A 20,647-nucleotide genomic window follows, 5' to 3' on the forward strand; every position below is an offset into this window, starting at 1 on the left:
TGTTGTGTGTCATACCTCTAAGTATCGTTCAATTGGGTTGTTCTTGCGACTGGGGGAATGGTAGTCATCTATGGCCGAGTTCCTGCACACTCTGCTCTAATCCGTTCTATTCGACCTCACATAATCTCGCCTAGGCTATCACTTGTACGGCCAAGGAACATCTCATCATCATGTCGCCATCTAGCTCCCGCATCAGCATCTTCTCAAGATGCTCTCCGAACACGAAACATTGGCATTATAGCTCACATCGATGCCGGTAAAACGACCACCACTGAGCGCATGCTATACTATAGTGGTCACACTCGACGAATTGGAGACGTTGACGAAGGATCAACCGTGACTGATTTCCTCCCCGCCGAGCGAGCTAGAGGGATCACCATTCAATCGGCGGCTATTACTTTCGAGTGGCCTCCGGTTGGTGACAAACAAGCAGCCGAGATCTCTCAGGATTTCGACATAGGGAGTGACACTCAACCAAGATGTCAATTTCCTCACAACATCAATCTAATTGACACTCCGGGACATGCCGACTTCACATTTGAAGTGCGACGGTCCTTACGCATCTTGGATGGCGCAGTTTGTATTCTCGATGGAGTTGCTGGTGTTGAAGCACAGACAGAGCAAGTATGGGCTCAGGCTGGGGAATGGAAAATCCCCCGCATAGCGTACGTGAACAAGCTTGACCGCGACGGTGCTGCCTTTGGACGGACTGTACGCGAGATAGGCTCGCGACTATCTGGCTGGCCAGCGGTGTGTCAAATACCCTGGTTCGAAGGTGGCAAGGGACGCTTCACAGGCGTAGGCGATGTCATCAACCTCGAGGGTCATCTGTATGAGCCGGGCGGGGATGGAAAGGTCGTTCGACGTCTGCCACTATCGGAGTTGGAACGTGAGTATCCAGACCTTGCCACGGAATTGCACCGAGCCAGGGTTGCTCTCGTTGAACTTCTGAGTGAACATGATGATCAGCTTGTAGAAGCTTTCTTCGAGGCAGAAGAGGACCATTTGAACGTCACTCCTGCCCAAATCCTACAAAGTCTGCGTCGTCGTCTCCTCGCCGAAAATTGCAGCATCATTCCAGTCTTTGCTGGAGCAAGTTTCCGCAACATCGGAGTGCAACCGCTGCTGGACGCGATCAGCAATCTGTTACCGAGTCCAGTCGAACGCCCTGATCCCGAAATCAGTCTGGGCTCTAGCTACGGCGGTCTTTCTCAACTGATCAAAGGTGACCTGTCACTGCAGAACGATAACAGCACAAAAGCAAAAAGGAAGGGACCACCGTCGCCGCCGTCCGCGATAGCGAACACTCTACAAGGCTGTGCATTGGCATTCAAAGTCGTAAACGACCCACGTAAGGGCGTCCTCGTCTACATCCGAGTCTATTCGGGGTCCATTGACCGCAACGCACTCTTGTACAACACCAACCTGCAGAACTCCGAGCGAGCAACGACTTTATTGCGAATGTACGCATCAGAATCTGTGCCTGTCCAAACCCTGAGGGCTGGCGAGATTGGGGTGATTGCAGGTTCGAAATATGCTCGAACGGGCGACACACTCATCTCTTACACGGGCAACAAAGCCACCCCTCCAGAGCCATTGAACAAACTCCAGCTGAGACCCATCAAGGTGCCCCCTCCAGTCTTCTTTGCTGCCATTGAACCCAACAGTCTGAGGGAGGAGAAAGACATGCACGAAAAGCTTGCGCTATTACTGCGAGAAGATCCCAGCTTGCAAGTCACCCAGGACGAAGATACTGGTCAGACTCAAATCAGCGGTATGGGAGAACTACATCTTGAGATTGCTCAAGACAGGCTAGTCAACGAGCTCAAAGCCAAAGCCAATATGGGTAAGATCGCCATTGGATATCGCGAAACACTACCTCAGGCTTCGAAGTCAATCACGAAAACACTGGAGGGAGATCGCGCGGCTACGAAGGGCAAAGGAGGATGCACAGCAGTCGTGCAGCCACTGCAGGACACTGATGACATTAGCAGTGGCGTGGGTGATGATGTCTTCAGCTACGAACAGGACGGAAATCTTATCGTAATCGAGACGCCAACCCTGGACAGAAAAGGCCGGCCTATCAATTCGGACAATGTGTCGTTGCCACCACATCTCAATCTTAGAGAAATGCAGTCAGCATATGTTAATGGCGCTCTCGCAGCTTTAAGCCGTGGGCCTTCCTACTCGTATCCCATGAGGGACACGAGAGTCACGCTGACTCTAGTACCTGAAGAGCATATCTTTGGCTCTGAGACGACATACTCATCGCTCACATCTGCAGCTCGGCTTGCCACGATAGCTGCATTCAGAGATGCGACCAAATCGAGTCCCTGCTTTCTCATGGAACCTGTCATGAACGTCGATATCAGCGTTGATGAAGCCAGCCTCGGCAGTGTGATTCAGGACATCTCGTCGAGTCGCGGAGGACAGATTGTGTCTCTGGGAGATCATGAAGAAGAAAACTCCCGTGAAGGACATGGTCCTCAAAAGATCGATGTGAGCAAGATCTATGCCCCCAAAGATCCCTTTGAGTCCGGATCCTCGATATCAGGAGAGCAGCACGATCAGGTGAACATTCAGAGGAGTGTGAAGGCGAAAGTGCCCCTGAAAGAGATGGTAGGGTATCTGAAGCACCTGCGGAGCATGACTGGCGGTCGAGGCACTTTCGTCATGAGCGTAGACCGGTTCGAGAGGATAACAGGTCCTCGCGAAAAAGCACTGATTGCAGAATTACGTGGCGGTGCCATATGAACAAGTGTGAGGTGTCCCATCATTTGAGTTGAGGACCTGCCGGTGTCAGTGTGGAGGGTAGTGGTTGACGGGGCCAGAACGCTTGGACTGTACGGAGTACGGAGTGACTTTATCTAGACTGTACCAACAAACATCTCCAACATCGCTTTATATCCATTTTGCGCACGAGACTACCACGTATAAATCGATATTCCTTTTATAGCGAGAAAACTTCACAATTATCCCCCCGAATATGCGATCCTGAGAGGTACTCCTCGGGAGGAGCTGAGTCACTGAGCACATCAACACCCTTTTCGCACCCCTCATTTCGCACTACCCTCAAATACACCGTAGCCAAGATGACGTCCAAGGCGATGTGGGAGGTCGACCCGGAGACAAGGAGCAAAGTAAGATGAAGCGTCTGTCCCCTTTGAAAGCGTGGTTTCACTGACCATGTCTAGCTCGCACAAATAAGCAAGAAGGAGGGCGCCGGCAACGACAGGTGCTGCGACTGCGGCGCCCCTTCACCGCAATGGGTGAGTTGAGTTCTCGACACCCGGCCCTCTCCTTTCTCGAGGGATCTACCTATCTAATTTTCGTGCTTTCATCTTTCTGCAGGCCTCTCCCAAATTTTCCACCTTCATATGCCTCCAATGCGCCGGCACACACCGCGGGTTGGGCGTGCACGTGTCCTTTGTCCGGTCCGTGTCGATGGACGCCTTCAAACAAGCCGAGATCCTACGCATGCAATACGGCGGCAACAGAGCGTGGCAGAACTTTTTCAACAAGATTTCGCCCATTCCGTTCGACGAGTGCACCATCAAAGAGCGCTACGACTGCGAGATAGGCGAGGAGTGGAAAGAGCGGCTGACCGCGCAAGTCGAGGAGAGGGACTTCGATAAAGCGGCGTTCCTGAAAGAGAGGCAAGCTATAAAGGAGAAGCAGGCGAGTCGGTCGGCCACGCCGGCTGGAGTGAGGAATACCAACAACACCAACAACCCAACAAGCGGTCCGGGCAGTCGGACGGCCTCGCCTGCGCCTGGCCGGCCGCCGGGCATCTCAGCAGAGCAGAAGGCGCAGAACGAAGCGTACTTTGCCAAAATGGGGGAAGCGAATGCTTCAAGACCAGACGGTCTGCCACCGAGCCAGGGCGGCAAGTACGCCGGCTTTGGCAGCGCGCCGGTCGAGACGCAGCAGTCCTCTTCGTCGGGTGGTAGTATCCCCAGTGCCGATGAGTTTTCGAAAGACCCCGTGGCCGCGTTGACCAAGGGGTTCGGCTGGTTCAGCGCGACAGTAGGCAAACAGGCTAAGCTGGTGCACGAGTCATATATCCAGCCAACTGCTAAGAATGTACGTATTCATTCCAGCCTCCAGCCCCCCGGCGATTTGAGCCCTCATGTTTGGGTCGTTGAAGCGCAAAAAAGCAACAGCACTGACATTTAGTGGGGTGGGCAGCTTGCAAGTTCAGATTTCGCGGCACAAGCACGCAATGCCGCACTGACAGCGGGCAAGGGTCTGCAAACAGGCGCCAAAGGCGCGGCCGAGTCATTCAACAAGTTCGTCGAAGGCCAGGACGACAAGGCCAGTGCTGCCGCCGCGGCGAGAGGCGGTGAGCCAGAACGCAAGGATTTCTGGGATAGTTTCGGTGCAGGCGCGTCCGGGGCGTCGTCCAAGTCGAACAGCAGCATTGGCACGAGTGCCATGAAGAAGACGCCGGCCTCATCGCAGACGAAATCCAAGGATGATGGGTGGGGTGATGACTGGTGAAGACAAGAGCCGCTCCCATATCGGCATGAATGAACGGGTCTGGAGGCCGCCGTGGAACATCCCACGTTGGATACATCGGTTGTCCTCTCCATGAGCAACAGCGATCGCCTCAGAATTGCCAATGACGCCCGTTTGGGAAGCAAAAGCGGGTTCAGGCAAAATCGTCTATTCACTGCCAGGCGTATCGGTCAGTCAACCTACGTCGCCACCTTGGAGGTGACCTAGAACAATCAGATTTACGCGCGATGTCGATGACGGTCAGGCCCGTGCCAACCGTCATTGTATCGAGATATGTTTAATGCTTGGAGAGACCAGCGTCTGTTGGAGCATATCTCGAAGCAGTTCACGACGTCTATACCACATTACGGCAACACACCATCCCGGCCAATCGAACAGCTATGTCACATTCTAAGGCAAACGGACTAGAGCGCCACGCTTGGTCAATTTTGATCTTCGACGTTAGACTTTTTATGTCCTGAGGGTATCTTGCGATCCATTTGCAAAGCCTTCTGTTACATCAAGCGCGAGTGCTTTTGTAGAGCGCCTCACACGTGTTAAAACTCATATGGCAGCGCATGATCCTCTTTTCATACTCGTACACTTCCGCTGCGTTTCAAGATTAAATGATCTCCTGATCGATCATCTTCCGCTCCCACCACGCCACGAGTCCCCTCGCCCTCTGTACCCTCCTCGGCCTCGAGTTCCCACCAGTCGGTCTTGCCCACGTTTACCAAAGCCAAACTCGGGTCCTTTATCTACCCATTCCTCCCTGTTCTTGTTCCGCTCAAACGAGTACCTCTTCATGCCCTCGTCCCCACTACGCCCCATCGCCGCGTGCCCAACCCTTAGGTTCCGGAACATACCAAGTCTCTCACTGGCGACGGACTCAGGAACAGGTTTGTAGTACAACTTTGGCTTCGCTGTCGTAGACTCAAAGAGCTCATCCAGAGCTTTAAATCCGCGGCCGCTGGTCTCTGATCTCCTCGGACCAGTCGGTGGTGGAGTGCGGCCACGATCGCGATCTCGATAGTCACTCCGTGGCGATTCTCTCGGGACAAAAGCCGTGCGGTCAGGATGCATACCGCCCGCCGCTGGCCTATCGATCGACATGCGCGAACTCATTCTCGGCTGCACGGGTGGTCGCTGTTGCGGCTTACTCGTGTCCACTTCCTGGAACATCGCCTCGACGCCGTTTTCACCTTCTTCGTAGGCGACCTCGAACCGTCGGCCACTGCCACGTCCTCCGCCAAGCCCACCGCCTGTCTCTTGGTCGATCCAGCTTTGCACCTTGTCGTCAGGGATGTAGTCAACGAACAGGGGCTCGCGCATACTTTCGTCTGGAAAGCGAGTGCCGTGCATGGCGATGCGGACGCGTGATGCCGCAGACACTGAAGAGAACGAGACGAACGCATGGGTGCGGATACTGTCGAGATAGAACACCTTGATGGGATCGGAGTCGGAGGAGGAGTGGCTCGATTTAGCTAGTGATACGAGGTGGCTGCGGAGAGAGGGAATATGAAGGGGGCGTTTGAAGTTGCGGATGTATAACGACGATGTTGCTAAGTGCATCGCAGGTGGGACATCACGCTCTTCTGGAGGGCTGCGTGACCTCTGTCGTGGAGAAGGTGCCCTGCGGTGTGTCTCTGCTGGCACGGTATCTGGAAGACTGGTACTATCGGGCCGGCGTGCTGGCTCTGTGGGTGCGCCGGCTTGTTCATTTGCCCCTTCCACGATAGCTTCGTCATTCTCGTTGCGAATTTCTTTGGCGATTTCAGTGGCTGCTTGCATTTCTTTTAATGCTGTAATCTGTTCGGCTTTCGAGTCTTCCCCATCATTGCTCAGCCGCGCTTTCTTCCGCGCAATTTCCTGAGACGTTGGCACAGGAGTAGCGCTTCTTTTTCTTCTCCGTCTCTGATCTTCAACGACTTCGCCAGCTGGAAGAGGCGTGCTCGAGTCGGACTGAGCCAACTCCGCTCCTCGACTTGGGGAATCTTGAGCTGCCTGTGTGCTTTCTTTGGCGCCGGCGTCTGTGGGTAGATTTTCTGCAGCCTCTGCTGATTCCTGTTTCGTCGCCTCAACCTTTGCTTCGACATTGGGCGATTGTGGTACGAGCGATCCGGCTTTGCCCGGTTCCGGCTGCGCGGGAGGCTGTTCCGAGACTTTCACCTCCTCTTCAAGGCTCTTTTCGTCTCCTTCGACACGAATATGTCCCGCCTGTAGCTCCGGTAGTTTCTCGTTCTCAGCATCGCCTCTGGAAGATATATCGCCATTCGTTTCCGTCTGGTCCTTTTCCTCGATATCAGCCTTAACATCCTCGGCCATAAGCTCGTCACGCGGCTCCTGATTGTCGCCGCCGATCTGGGCAGTGTCGGGCGGAGGTTGCTGCTCTGTATCCTTCCAGTTCTCTGTAGAAGCACGTTCTTTCTCGCCGTTTTCTGTGTCATCGGCCGTAGAGGGAGGCTCTTCCACTGCACCATTGGCATGTGCCTCACTCTGTTCTTCCTGACCCGCAGAGTCAGCGCCCTTCTCCTCGCCAACATTTTCTGCTTCGTATTCAACAAGCTTATCGATATATTGCTGCTTGAGTTTGAGACCGGTAAGAGGGATACCACGCGAGGTGCACTCCTTCTTGAGGTCTGTAACCTTGAACTTGTTCCAGTCCGTCATGGCGCTTGGGAGTGGCTTGGAAGCCTGGAAGACTTAAGTGTCGGATGATGTCTTCTAGGCGACAATATTGGCATTGAAAATTAGACAATAATGTAGTTTGTGGAATATGAATGCATGGTCCGATTGACTGCGGTCGAAACTGCGACGCGGGCTGCAAACAATGAATTCCAATCAAAGCGTGACGTTGATTTGGTCACGTGAAGATTAAAGCCACGAGGCTGAACGAGGCTGACGAGGCTGACGAGGCTGAGTTCAGACGCTCTTCCTCACACCCTGCTTTTCCTCTTACAACACAACAGTCCTCGCCCAGTCTCCATAACATGATAGCCGGGGCCTGACAGATAATTGCGACCTCTTACTGAATATCACTCACTTTTCCACCATGCCTCCTGGCTAAGCGGTGGAGCTGTTAGTGCTCTCAAGGAGACTCCGAGACTCGAAGCAACCTTCGCCATTACGAAGTGCACATACCCCTTGCAAGGCTCGAAATTTGCTCGAAATGGAGTATGTGTCTGGTATCCTTCGTAGCCTGTTGTCATGCCAGCAGGTTAGGATCATTGTTTATTCAACGGTCTCCTGTCGGCTGTCACTGGGCGTTTCGCTGAACTCCTGAAACCGCGCTCGCCCGGCCACATGGCAAGCTCCTGAGATCATTTTTCGCAGAGTCAAGATCGTGGCTGCACCTCTGCGGGGAGCTTCCAGGTAAGCAACAGCTTGGTCCAGTCCGAGGTTGAAGCAATACGTTTCGACCTCTGACCTAGGGTTGGGTTAGCCTCCCACGTGAAACCGTCCGCCATATATGAGACAACCTCTGCCTCATCGATGCCTTTCTCTCAAGCGACCATCCTGATGGACAGTTCTGCCAACAAGCGTCCGCAATTTTACCGACTGACCTGGTAAGCTCTCTCCTCGATCTGATACAGCTAACATCAGATTAGCCCTTACCAGATATCCATGACGTTATCGATCAGCCTTTTTTCGTTCGCTTAGACGGTTATCGCTGCCGCACGTCACCCAGGAGTACTCTTGGCAGAACCAATATCGACTATCTCTCGACAGACTCGCCTTCAGGTTGGGAGCCACCATTTAGTCTGGGAGGGCTTGTTTATTGCGGTAGGACGGAGCACTGACCTTGATCTTGGATGCTTTGCCGGGACGAAGGACGTCAAGGTCAAGGTAGGTATATAAAGGGAGATGCGGTGGTCCTCCAGCAGTTGCGACCTCGTCTCCATTGCAACCATCTGTTCTTGATTCTTCTTGTTCATCCGCTGGTCGGTCCATTCTTTTCAACCTTCGTTTTGGCGAGCTAGTTTCTCTTTTTGTGTTCTCAAACTGGCTATACATTCTTTACCTGGTTTCTATCATCAATCGCGTTGTCAAGATGTATTTCCAAGCGGCCACCCTCGCGGCTCTTATTGCTGTGGCTCACGCCCGATTCAATCAAGAGCAAATCCCAATTCCCGCCATTGCCGCCGTCCAGGGTGGTCGTCCCGGTGTTGCAGCTACCATTGCAGGTGCTGCCGTCAGCGATCTGCTCGCTGCGACCAATGCTTGTGACAAGCTTAAGAGAGGGGACCAAATCATCTCCGAGCTCGGGACAGGAGCTGATGCTATCGCTGCTGCTATTGGCATCGTGGCAGCTGAGAAGAACTTCAATCCGTTCGTCCAGTCAATTCCTACCATCTGCAATGACCCTACGTTACCAGCGACCGATGTCCTCCGCGGTATCACTCAGTTGATCGATCCAGCTGTTGTTGGCTCAGATATTGCCAATGCATTGTCTGCCCAGACCAAAGTCACTCCTTTGGACGCTACGGGCAAGAGTGTTGCCGATCTCCTGGCTGAGAATGGATTCACCAATTTCACCACTCAAGATGCTGCTGGCAATACGGGTGCTGCACCTGCGGGTGATGCCGCTGTTTCTGACGCCGGAGCTGCCACCGCTGCTGCTTCCACTGGGGCTGCTTCTGCCTCGACTACTGCCGCTGTCGTAGTATGTGGAGGTGCTCCAACTGCCACAGGTACATTACCTGCATTGTGTTGGTGAACAAAAGACTGACTGTCATTAGAAGCCCCCATCACCGCCACCGAAGCTGCCGCAGTCTCCACCACTACTACCGCTGCAGAGGCTGTCTCAACCACAGCTGCTGCATCAGGCGACTCGTCGGTCCAAGCATCAACTGTGGCAGGCGCTGATTTCGGCCTATGCGTGCCTACCATGAAATTCGAAGGCGGACTCGGTGGCCGCCCAGCTACGGAGTTCACATTCTTGCCCATTGACCCTCTCTGCGCTCAGGGACAGCAGGAGGCTTTGAACCCGAGTAAGTCTCACCCTCGCCATCTTTTCGCTCATGCCGTGATGCTGATCTGAACAGACATCATCACAAACCGTATCTGCGACCAACTGACCAACGTCTGCGAGGCCAACGATGCCGCCAAGTCTCTATGCCGTGATGCCCAAGCCCAGATTCAGGCCCTGGGGACCCGCGACAAGACTACAGCCGATACTTGGAACACCTTGCTTGGCTTCGAGGGTGCCGTTACCAATCCTGACGGAGGAGCCGACTCGCCACCTGCCAAGATGAGAATGGTTCGATCATACCGTGCTTGACGATGCAGTCTTGCTAGAGAGTTTCACATCTCCCGATCAGTATCCTATCTGCAAGGCTCACCGATACTCCAGGACCAACAGAATGAAAGAGGCGGATGCTAGGAGAGCATGACGATGCTCATTCACTTCATGTTCATATATACTTAGAATGGTACACCATGATGTAAAACAAAGAATCAGAGTTTGATGTAAAGCACCGTCAAAGTTCTGAGGCGTACCGTCCCACGCACAGGCAGCTCTTCCGATGTCCCTCTCCTTTTACAGAAGAGAGTGGTGATCACGAAAACCCTCGCAGTTTCAGTTCCAGCCTAGTGAAGCCCATTCCTTGTGCGGAGATTGGTCAGCCTCGTAGCCTTGTCGGTCAGATCCTGAAACAACAAACACTTTTGATTGTTTGCAGCGGCGACGCTCATTATTTTGATGGTATGTTCCACAATATGTTTCCTAGAAGCACGCCCTCGACCGTCTTATGCGATCCATCAGGATCATCACGCATTCCCAAGATGCCGATCGATCTCAGTCTTCCCTCGGTTATAAGCTCTCCAATTGACGAGCACTCCTCATCCCAGAACGTGCCCAGGCCATGCTCGGCTACACAGTATTCCCAACGCTTGCGGGGTTTTTCCGTTGCTGTCAAACTGAGCATCATTGTGGACAGCGGAGTGAGCGGACAAATGGGCTTTTCCTATGCTGGCGTCCGAATCTCGCCTCAAGAAGCTTCTTCCCCCGCATGCTTCGTGTCGAAGATGATGGGTCGTTTGGTGCTTTGACGCAGACTGTTCCCATTTGAGACCTTCGAGGTGTGCCGTCGGCTTCTTCATTTTGCGGAGAAGGCTTGCCATTGTAAGCTTGTTCTTTAAAAGGGTGAAGGACGTCCCATCATTGAGACGGTTAGGTTTCGAAGCTCTACGTGCAATACCTTTTCCCCCTGCACTTTTCCTTTACCACTTGAGTACTCTGCAATATCACTTGAGCCACATCAAAAATGTCTCCTGTCAGCGGCGCCAATGGAACGAGTCACTCATGGACATCTCTGCCTCAGGCCATGTCCAAAGCCGTGTCGTCGCTCAACAAGGCTTTGGATAAAGACCCTCAATGGCAAGCCTTCATCAACACCAAGGCGATAATCGAACCAGTGACCATGGGCGTCCAATCCGTAGGTTCAGATGAGGCCATTCTGGTCCAGGTCGATTCGGGGTCCAAAACTAGCACTTCGACCGGTCCAGCCTCCAAAGCAGACTTCGTCCTACGGGCACAACCCCAGCAATGGGAGAAGTTCTTCGACGCGGATCCAAAAGCCCCCTATACCAGCTTCGTTGGTCTCCAGGTAAAGAACCCATCTCTCCCGTCCCTTTAAACCCATTGGCCTTCCCAAGTCTTACCTATGACCAGGGAATGAACATCAAGCAAGAAGGCGTCGGTGTCCACGGCAATCAAGTCAAATTCGCACAGTACGGCCATCTCGCAACTCGCCTGCTTGAGCTTCTGCGCGACGGCCAGCACGGCCCTCTCCAAGAGGACGAACAGCCCGAGACCGACGAGGACCACATCACGGGCAGATACATCTACATCAACGCTCCAGTGTGGGGTCGCACGAAAGTCTTCTACGAAACGTCCGGCAATGGACCGCAGCAGATCGTCTTCTTGCACACCGCCGGCAGCGATAGTCGACAGTACCACGGCGTCATGAACGACGCCCGCATGCGCGAGAAGTGCACCATGATCGCATTTGATCTGCCCGCCCACGGCAGGAGCTTTCCCGGGAGCAATCGTAAGTCCTCTCTTCTTCCTCTCCAGATGCAGTACTGCGGTACTACGTCCTACACAAACGACTCAAGGCCGCAAAGTCAATTAATAACTGGATCTGGATCTCACCCTGCTGACTCGCATGTTATCTGGCACAGACATCCCAGGTAACCACACCAACAACGAAGAGGCATACGTAGGCACGATCCGGGAGGTGATCAAAGCCCTCAAGCTCGACAAGCCCATCGTCTCCGGTGCAAGCATGGCTGGTCAAGTATGTGTTGCTGTCGCCATTCGCGCAGATGAAGTGGGAGCGGGCGGCACCATCCCGCTTCAGGGATGCGACTACCTCACCATGGACAGACAGTTCAACGATAAGTCACCTGTGGTGAATCAGGCGTTGTTCAATCCTGACTGGAGTACGTCCCCTAACCCCGAGTACTCGTACTCCCTTGCACGGTGCCAATGTCACTTTTGTTGAAAGGACAAGAAGACCCGCCGAATGCTAACATGTGAATGTGCCTGAATAGTCTACGGCATGATGGCCCCAAAGAGTCCAAAGGTGAACAAGCAACTGATCTGGGTACGTCTACATGGGCCCTCGCTAGTACACCTTGCCTCTTGACTCTTGCCTCTCTTGCTTCCCTGTCCCAATACTCCACTGCTGCCCACACCGCACTCAGCCATGATGGCATCTGGCGGGAGACACGAGAGAGACTGACTTGAGATGGCCAGCACATGTACTCGGGCCAAGCCTACGGCATCTTCCACGGCGATTTGGATTTCTATTTCGGCGGCTTCGACGCCAGAGACCGCGTGGCCAGCATCGACGTGAAAAAGTGCCCCATCTACTTCCTCACCGGCGAATATGACTGGAGCACGACGCCCGAAATGAGCCAGGCGACCGCGAAGAAGATCTCCGGCGCGAATTTCCAGAGCATGAAAGGTCTGGGACATTTCCCGGCCACCGAGGATCCGCAGAAATTTGTAAGATACCATACAGTGACCCCTTTCTGCCCACACAACCCCCTTACCATCTTCAACACCACGGCATCATGAGACACAATAACTGACAATGCGGTACTCTCATATAGGTGCCCTACCTTATCGACGCGATTGAGTGGATTCAGAAAACGCGGCAATCTTGACGTGGGAAAGAAACCCTGGCAAGTCGGCCATGCTCCAGAGGGCCGGAAGCCGTTTGCACACTCGGTGCACATCTCGCCTTTGAGCTAGGTCACAGAAGTCCAAGGGAGCTGTTAGCATTACATATCTGCTGAACATTGGCGCGAACGTCACCACTTACGCCTCCGGAAGGCATCGCTTTCATCCTCTGCCAAACACTCATGAGACTCGAGAGTGCCTGGAAAAGTAGTACCTGTCCACTGTTTCGAGGCTAGCAGACTTTAAAATGCGATTAAAGAGAGGACGGTGCAGAGCGAGCAAATGAACAGAGACTCGTTTAACAATTATTGATTCGGCAATGTGCCTCTTGCAACAATATTGACGCTTCCACGCCATTTTCAGAATATGTACATACTGTGCGTAACGAATTTACAGTGGCAAGGCGACTTTGGCCGCCACAAAACAATCTCTGCAATCGACGGCACCCACCCACGCTGAAAAACGACCCAGAATTACTTTTCTCATGCGACTGGGCACCTTAAGAACTGCGGCTGACCCTGCTAGGAGTCATCAACCAATCTCTTATCCTGCCATGCCTTCTTCGCCAATTGATATAATGTATCAAAATCCCCGCTTGTTTCGCACATGGACCTGAACAGCCCATCCTCCTGCTGAATCAGCTCCCAGGGAGAGGCATACTCTTTGACCTCGCCTTTGTCAAGAACCAACACTGCGTCGTAATCAACGATGGTTTGCAATCGGTGAGCGATGGTAAGGATCGTGTTGTTCTTCAGCTCGCGCAAGGTATCTTGGATCTTCGAGTCTGTTGCGTAATCGATCGATGCAGTAGCTTCGTCCATCACTAGCACCTTTGGTGCCTTCAATAACGCTCTCGCGAGGCACAACAATTGCCGCTGTCCTTGAGATAGATTGGAACCAGATTCAGCCACGGGAGACGAGAGGTCTTGGAAGATGTTCTTGTTGTCCTTGGAATTGCTCGCCTCCTGTACCAAGGTCGAGTCAGACTTGATGGTTCCATTTGCTGAGAACGATGCATGGCTGTCTGCAGGCGTCGGATTTTCTCGCAGAGTCGGCGATCTGCTCGACGGCCCAAAAGGACTTCCAGATGCGGAGCGGTCCGAGCCATCCTTTGGTCCAGGAATCAGCTGAACTCGCCTGAGGGCATTGAAGATTTCCTCGTCCGTAAATAGCTCGAACGGATCAAGGTTGCTTCTCAAGGTGCCACTGAAGAGTGTGGGATCCTGTGGTACGATTGTGATAGCCTCGCGGAGATCCTGCAGACCAATGAGACCAATGTCGACGTCGTCGATAAGGATTTTGCCTTCTTCGGCCTCGAGACCTCGGAACAAGGCTAGAGCGAGGGAACTTTTGCCAGCTCCAGTCCTACCCACGATGCCCACTTTTTGCCCGGCCTCAATGCGGAACGTTATTTTGTTCAACACAGGCTCGAGGTCCGGCCGATATCTAGTGCTGTAACCGATGAACTCAACCACTCCATGAGAAGGCCAATTAGATGCAGGTTTGGTTTCTGGAACTTCTGCTGGCGCTTCCTGCTCGACGTTAATATATTCTTGAAGTCGCTCGACGGCATTCATGTTTTGTTCGTTGGCAGCATATAGCCGCACAAGCCAGAGGACATTCTGTGTAAAAGTAATGGCGTACGACAATGCCAGACCTGCTGCTCCAGGGTCAATGTGGCCAGCGTTGAGCACCACGAACATCGCCGAGAAGAACGAGACCAAGGCTCCAGCAATATCAATCCGGAAAGCGAGCCATCTATTAGTAGCCCACAAATATATGAATGGTCGATTGTGAGTGTTGACACGAAGGTGGCTTTCCTGAATGAAACGTGACTCATCTCCATAGGCTCGAATGGTAACAACTCCCGACAAGGTCTCTCCAAAGTGTTGGAAGAGCGGACTTCGTTGAATGGCTTCAATCCGTTTGAGGTCGCGTGACGAACGAATATAGAAGAGACCAGTCAGAACATACAGAATGGTGATGAAGAAACCTGGAATCAGAAAGCCTGGAGTGATCGCCGAGATTAGAATCACAATGGTCAGAACAGAAGCAGCACTGTGAAGCATGCCTATGGCGACAGGTGCAACTTCTTGATCCAGTGCTTGAATGTCCTTGGAAAATCGGTTTGTTAGTTGGCCGAGAGGTGTCGAGTCGAAAAACTTGAATTTGGCCCGGAGGATACTCGTCAACAGTTTCTCATGGAGAAGCCAAGAGGCACGTCGTGAGCCCCAGAAGAGAATGAGCTCCCTCGAGAAACAAATGAAGACGTAGACCGCGCCGATGACCGCATAAATCCCAAGGTAATACCAGGCATCCACATTTTGGAGTGCCTGAGCCCAGGAAACGCTCACGGTGGCAGCAGTTTGTGGTATTTGAACCAACGATCCCCCGAAGCTGGACGTTGACACCATCGCTTTATGGTGAAAGCCTTGAACTACTGCATGTGCCGAATGCGTCTTCCGAAGATGATAGGCGTTCGCCCATTGCCGGATCCAGAGATTTGTGGCAACAGATCCAAGCTGAGTAGCTATGAAACCCCAAGCTGCGAAAATCCAGTAGTACCAAGGGCCCATAGCCTGGAGATACATTTTAATTGTCGATAGCTTGACACTTCCAGTCGCTTTAGCCTCAAGTCGATGATCAACAAATTCCTTTTCCGCCTTGCTGAGTTTCGCTTTGATTCTGGCAGTATCTCTGCCACGCGAACCGGGTGTCACATGGCCATTACCTCCGGACAGCTTCGACGTCTCCTCCTCGAGGTTAGAAGACACTCTTGAAGGTCCCTGGGAAGCTGCTCTCGATACAGGTCGGGATTTCAAAAGCTCATCACCAAGCGCACCGCTGTCAGCAATTTCTTGTGGAGTCCCTTGAGCTGTAATCTTGCCATTCCCCAGCACGACCACTTGACTCGCGAAAGGGATAGTCAATGAAACATTGTGCGAAACCAGGATGCAAGTGCGGTGTGCCATCAAACTGCCGGTGAGAGCTTCCTCGAAGATGTGCTTTGCCGTGTGTGCATCGACCGCGCTTAGACAATCGTCTAGCAGCAGATGTTTCGAGTTGGAATAAATTGCCCTGGCGAGTGAAATTCTTTGCTTTTGACCACCAGACAAGGTAATGCCCTTTTCTCCAACCAGAGTCATGTCACCCGCATCAAGTATTTCCAAGTCGCGCTCAAGCGCACAGATTGAGATAACCTCGTGGTAACGGTCTTCGTCGTAAGGGCTGGCGAATAAAATGTTCTCCTTGATCGTAGCATTCACAAGCCATGCTTGTTGAGCGCAGTATGCCACACTTTCAGTCAAGCCTGTGATCGGGTCTGGCCGCAGATCCTGCCGAACCGAGCCTCCTGGTATATAGACATTGCCGCTGAGCAATTGCATTTCTCCAAGTAGAGCCATGAGCAAGGATGTCTTGCCGCATCCGGTTGGGCCTGCGATCACACTGAGCTGGCCTATGGGGAAATCCACGCTCAGGTTAATCAGTCGAAATGCTTCAGTTGATTCGGGCCCAGAAGCTCCCCATGTCAAGGTCGCATTGTCAAGAGCGATGCGACTAGCTGGCAAACTTCTCCTTCTGCTCTGGCGCAATTGAACATACTTTTCCGTTTCCTCTTCGTCAAGGAACTTTTCGACACGGTCCACGGATACTTTCGATTCCTGCACATGAGCCACCATATCTGCAAGCTGGTCCAGAGGTATTCGCAACAACGAAAACATCGACAGAGCCGGAAAGGCAACGGATGGTACAAGAGGCCGCTTCTCGATCTGCGTATAAATGAGGAAGGAGGTGAATGTGATCAGAATCGGAACTCCACTCCAGATAGTTGCCGCACTGGCCCATAACACGTATTTTCGCCATAAAGCTGATAGCTCGACATGCCTCTTCTCATTGACGCTGTTCTGGAAGCGCCGTTCCCATGCAAAATATTTGATGATTCGGATGTTCTGGAGGACTTCATTCGTGACGTGAATTCGACCGTCGGTAGCGGTCATGATCCTCTTCTGCGCAGCTTGGAATGATTTCGCGATGTACAAATTGAGTGGCAGTATGAAAACCATCATGATGATGCCTGCGAAAGAGCTATAGCCCAACACCTTGTACAACAAGGCGACCGCCATGACAAGCTGAACGGGTACAGCAGCCCAGAGGAAGTGCAAGTAGGCGCATATCTCGGCTACTTTGAAGGAGTCAATAGACATGAGGTTAATGATTGTTCCGTTGTTAGCCTGGGTATTCGGGGCCTTCGTGGGAGCGTCCTCAGCGTTCGGAGCCTTCTGGAGTCTTGGGCTTTTGTTCTTCAAAATTGCTTTGATCCTGATGGAAAGCGATTGCTTGTCTTTAGGCTGAGTCTTGTCTTTGTCAAGTTCGGAGTCGGTACTTGCTGCTGCTTTCCTTCGCAGTGTCTTGGAATAGATCTCACCCACTATGATGGCACGTAGTCGGATGCAGATTTTTCTCCCAATCCACAGTCCCTGACCATCGCCAACGGCCTGCACAGCGCCAGTAGCAAAGAGAAGTATAGCATAGAGCCATGCCGCACTGCGAGGGATCTTGTCGGTGTTCTCAAGATACTCAAGAATAGCTTTCAAAAGTAGTGTTGGCAGGAACATGAAAACGCTTGCTAGCACGCACCATGCGCCCTGAATAAGAAGCTCCTTCTTGAAATGCAGGAGAAGTCGGACGGCAAGTGAATGAGTCTTCTGGATTTGGCGGAAATGAGCCAATACCGTCTCAGCCTTGTCCGAAATAGCTACATTCCAGACGTCGGCAAGGTCTAATGTCTTCTTGTAGCCTTTCCAGACGATTGGATCGACCCAAGCGAAGGTTGCCAAAGAGAGAACACTGGCAAGCGGCTCGCGAGATGGCTCAATATCACCTTCATGCTCCAAGAGTACGCCTTTGTTCCCCTTTCGAGAACATAGTGCGATGACGACGAGGATGGTTGTAATGCTGAAGGAAACAATCGTCAAAGCTTGGAGCAGGCCATCGACTGGGTGGGTGAGGACTGATCGGAAAACCCAGACCAAGTTGAGCCATTGTATAATATACAGTGTAGCACTGTGATTCCACAGGCTCTTGATTGGAGATTCCCAAGTCGTGGTTGACGCAAGCAGGCGAGCTCCGGAGAGTGTTGCAAGGTATCCGGACACGACGGTTTCTGCTATTGAGGCGCGTTTCCTGCGGTTCCCTTCGTCGAGGATTGTGACAATGTTGACGACCAGTTGTCCTAGCACCAGTAGGAGCTCAACGGTGACAAGCAGGACTTCGCCAGTAGGTCTGTCGACGTCTTTAATCGATATACCGCCATGACTCTGGGTTTTCTGCAGTGTGAGCCTCGCCAGGCTATCTTCATCGCCGTCCTCATCTGTCGAGACCTCGTCATCTTCATCAACGTCGATGAGTAGGTGGTGGGTATGCTTTCGACGCCGGCTTTTCAGCCTTTGGCGTACGGTTTCGACGGTTAACAGCAGGATAGATATGGCGCATGCTAGCAGTGGAAATAGTGTCTGGAGATAGCTGTTGACCGTGGATCAGTGGGAGAGCTCGACATTGGATACTACTCAACCTACTCTGCTTGGAAACAAGGCGTCAAATCATCGACGCGCCATATGGGTGCTTTACACCTGGCGAACATGTTCAACAACAAGGACCTCCACCGCTTCTCACCTGGATGCGGGGAATGCCGCAATCATGTCCGTAGCAGAAATAGAATATACAAGAAGATGTTGTACAAGGTCGATAGTATGCAAGAAAGCAGCCCTTGAAAAGCAGATATCCACCAGCACAGCACGTCCAAAAAAGGCAGGGAGGCAAAGAGGAAGTCTGGGGAAAGCGCTATGGTCGTCGACAACAAATTAAACTGACTTTGCGGACATTATTTGACGGCGACGATGCGTCTTTTGTCGCCTCTGACGCACAGCGCCACTTTTGGTCCAAGCCTCTTGTGTTGGGGCACTCGGCGCATAATGGGTGCCCAAGTTTTAATGACGCTAGGGCTTGACTAGGCAAGTTAGACGTGGTTGCCACCCGGAACTGAGGCACTTAAACGCCAAACAGGGGTCTTAGGCGCAAAGTAATTCGTCATTCACCCCTCGTATGAATCCAGGCCTGACCCATGCGTTTCGCTTCAGAGTCCTCAGTCCCTCGTCGTCTGATACTGCAGCAGCATCTTCCTACATTCCTTCATATGTAATCATACCTACTCTATGCACTCATCTCACCATAAACACGCCAATTTCTCTTTGACATTTCGACACAGTGCTCCTTCTCGATACTTGAATACTGTAACCCCTGCATTCATTCATGTCAACTTTCGCTGTCACCTCCTGACGCATTCACCACGCGTATCTGTTGCCGTCCCGAGTCAGTTGCGATCTTCTGAACAATGTACAGTCGGTGACAACCACTGCCTACATGAGAAAAACTCCCAAGAACATATTCTATTTCACCTAGCGGACACTTGAACAAGGCTGCATTCACCTGCCTAGCACTCCTCATCCGCCTCTGAAGCCTCCCGATACCGCTCTTCCCCATTCTCATTCCCGACACCGCCTCGACCTACACCTCGTGTCAACTCGTCCCATCAGTAACCACGCCGATAGATAAGCCCAGCATGTCCTCGCAAGCAGTTCTGCTAAAAGAGTATAAGACTCTTGTCAAAGAGAAATGGGTTCAGATCGATGTAGGTAACCCCGCCAATAGTATATGGAGTTATTGGCTTATGCAGAACAGATCGATGAAGACAACATGCTACACTGGAATCTTGCCTTGATGGTTCTCAACCCGGATTCTCTCTATTATGGCGGATACTTCAAGGCTCAGATGAACTTCCCCAAGGAGTACCCATACAAGCCACCGGGTAAGTACACCGCCACCCTTCCTTCGACTCATCCTGACCTGTTGCAGACTTCCGCTTCATGAAGCCACTATGGCATCCCAACGTATATCCTGACGGTCGCTTATGCATATCAATCCTTCATGCACCCGGTGAAGACGTGATGTCCGGTGAAACGGCTGGCGAACGTTGGTCACCCGCTCAGCGAGTCGAGTCGGTCCTCATCTCCATCTTGTCTCTTCTTGACGATGCCGAGATCTCTTCCCCAGCCAATGTCGATGCAAGTGTAATGCTCAGAGACGACAAGGAGGCTTTCAAGGCCAAGGTCATGCGAGATGTCGTGAATTCCAAAGCAGACATACCTGAAGGTTTCATCATGCCAACCCATGAATCTACAAAGCCAGTGATTGACAAGGTGGATGACGATTTCTGGAATGATAGCGACGCTGAGGATGTGGATTTTGATGACTTTGATGACTTTGACGATGCCGCCAATGGAAGTGAATCTGATCAAGAGCTGAACAATGACTCCGAGGACGAGGAGAACTACGACGAAGAAGATGACGACACGGAGCATGACAAGGGCAAGTCTCGAGAAGACCGATTGGATTCTGAGATGACTGAACCGGATACCTGAATGTTCAAACACCGGGTGTTTACAGTGTCGGCTATGGACGTGGGTGGTTGAAGAAGTGGTCGAGCCCGTTCAACGTCACCGTCTGTACAGCGCGCTATTATTCAAAGAGCCACTTTGATTTTTGTTTTCTCTGCATTCCAGCAAGGCGTCGGGGGTCTGATGCACGTAGGCGCAAGAAGGGGAACAGGAGTTCAATACATGGACTCTGGCACAGTTCATATGGTGGGGACTTTTTCGCATGATATTGACGCAGATCTTGCCGATAGTATGTTAAACTCAATCACATTGAGGTTAGCAACCTGAAAAGGATGACTTCTTTGCTACAATTCACCAGTGACTCCGAGAAGAGTGTCTCCGAGCTTTTCGGCCTGCTCCCTAGTAGGTAGTTTTTGGGATGCCTGGAATACTTCTGTAGTGGTAGAAGCCAAGTGGTTCGAGACCACCATCGGGGGAGCATTGTAGTATGAGTTTGGTCGCATGT

General features: G+C 52.3%; 7 protein-coding genes across 7 annotated transcripts; 5 read left to right on the plus strand and 2 right to left on the minus strand.

The window, feature by feature from the left end:
- Nucleotides 1-57: 57 nt before the first annotated feature.
- On the plus strand, nt 58-2,754 carry PV05_10546 (translation elongation factor G; the record flags this gene model as incomplete). The annotated part of the gene is made up of 1 exon (XM_013456994.1): nt 58-2,754. One exon carries the CDS (start codon nt 58-60, stop codon nt 2,752-2,754), a length of 2,697 nt encoding a protein of 898 aa, XP_013312448.1.
- A 338-nt stretch (nt 2,755-3,092) lies between these two features.
- On the plus strand, nt 3,093-4,500 carry PV05_10547 (uncharacterized protein; the record flags this gene model as incomplete). Its single annotated transcript, XM_013456995.1, has 4 exons — nt 3,093-3,140; nt 3,195-3,269; nt 3,352-4,083; nt 4,177-4,500. 4 exons carry the CDS (start codon nt 3,093-3,095, stop codon nt 4,498-4,500), a joined length of 1,179 nt encoding a protein of 392 aa, XP_013312449.1.
- A 440-nt stretch (nt 4,501-4,940) lies between these two features.
- PV05_10548 (uncharacterized protein) lies at nt 4,941-7,291 on the minus strand. Its single transcript, XM_013456996.1, has one exon. It carries the CDS (start codon nt 7,165-7,167, stop codon nt 5,140-5,142), a length of 2,028 nt encoding a protein of 675 aa, XP_013312450.1. The 5' UTR covers nt 7,168-7,291; the 3' UTR covers nt 4,941-5,139.
- Nucleotides 7,292-8,548: 1,257 nt separating this feature from the next.
- On the plus strand, nt 8,549-9,778 carry PV05_10549 (uncharacterized protein; the record flags this gene model as incomplete). Its single annotated transcript, XM_013456997.1, has 3 exons — nt 8,549-9,188; nt 9,237-9,488; nt 9,543-9,778. 3 exons carry the CDS (start codon nt 8,549-8,551, stop codon nt 9,776-9,778), a joined length of 1,128 nt encoding a protein of 375 aa, XP_013312451.1.
- Nucleotides 9,779-10,595: 817 nt separating this feature from the next.
- PV05_10550 (uncharacterized protein) lies at nt 10,596-12,983 on the plus strand. Its single transcript, XM_013456998.1, has 6 exons — nt 10,596-11,105; nt 11,171-11,549; nt 11,683-11,943; nt 12,055-12,107; nt 12,260-12,511; nt 12,619-12,983. The coding sequence occupies exons 1-6, from the start codon at nt 10,764-10,766 to the stop codon at nt 12,670-12,672; spliced, it is 1,341 nt and encodes a 446-aa protein (XP_013312452.1). The 5' UTR covers nt 10,596-10,763; the 3' UTR covers nt 12,673-12,983.
- Nucleotides 12,982-18,538, minus strand: PV05_10551 (uncharacterized protein). Its single transcript, XM_013456999.1, has 2 exons — nt 18,265-18,538; nt 12,982-18,211 (listed from the first exon to the last, which is right to left on the minus strand). Exons 1-2 carry the CDS (start codon nt 18,327-18,329, stop codon nt 13,210-13,212), a joined length of 5,067 nt encoding a protein of 1,688 aa, XP_013312453.1. The 5' UTR covers nt 18,330-18,538; the 3' UTR covers nt 12,982-13,209.
- Nucleotides 18,539-18,796: 258 nt separating this feature from the next.
- Nucleotides 18,797-20,517, plus strand: PV05_10552 (uncharacterized protein). Its single transcript, XM_013457000.1, has 3 exons — nt 18,797-19,376; nt 19,427-19,553; nt 19,601-20,517. Exons 1-3 carry the CDS (start codon nt 19,308-19,310, stop codon nt 20,164-20,166), a joined length of 762 nt encoding a protein of 253 aa, XP_013312454.1. The 5' UTR covers nt 18,797-19,307; the 3' UTR covers nt 20,167-20,517.
- Nucleotides 20,518-20,647: the final 130 nt, after the last annotated feature.

The sequence above is a fragment of the Exophiala xenobiotica genome, assembly GCF_000835505.1.
Source record: "Exophiala xenobiotica strain CBS 118157 unplaced genomic scaffold supercont1.6, whole genome shotgun sequence".
Taxonomy (NCBI): domain Eukaryota; kingdom Fungi; phylum Ascomycota; class Eurotiomycetes; order Chaetothyriales; family Herpotrichiellaceae; genus Exophiala; species Exophiala xenobiotica.

Coding starts and splice junctions, on each gene's coding strand:
- PV05_10552 (XM_013457000.1), top strand. CDS start 19,308: ATGTCCTCGCAAGCAGTTCTGCTAAAAGAGTATAAGACTCTTGTCAAA. Junction 19,377..19,426: donor AGAAATGGGTTCAGATCGAT/GTAGGTAACCCC, acceptor TATGCAGAACAG/ATCGATGAAGACAACATGCT. Junction 19,554..19,600: donor GTACCCATACAAGCCACCGG/GTAAGTACACCG, acceptor GACCTGTTGCAG/ACTTCCGCTTCATGAAGCCA.
- PV05_10550 (XM_013456998.1), top strand. CDS start 10,764: ATGTCTCCTGTCAGCGGCGCCAATGGAACGAGTCACTCATGGACATCT. Junction 11,106..11,170: donor CCAGCTTCGTTGGTCTCCAG/GTAAAGAACCCA, acceptor ACCTATGACCAG/GGAATGAACATCAAGCAAGA. Junction 12,108..12,259: donor TGAACAAGCAACTGATCTGG/GTACGTCTACAT, acceptor TGAGATGGCCAG/CACATGTACTCGGGCCAAGC.
- PV05_10551 (XM_013456999.1), bottom strand. CDS start 18,329: ATGTTCGCCAGGTGTAAAGCACCCATATGGCGCGTCGATGATTTGACG. Junction 18,212..18,264: donor ACGCCTTGTTTCCAAGCAGA/GTAGGTTGAGTA, acceptor CACGGTCAACAG/CTATCTCCAGACACTATTTC.
- PV05_10548 (XM_013456996.1), bottom strand. CDS start 7,167: ATGACGGACTGGAACAAGTTCAAGGTTACAGACCTCAAGAAGGAGTGC.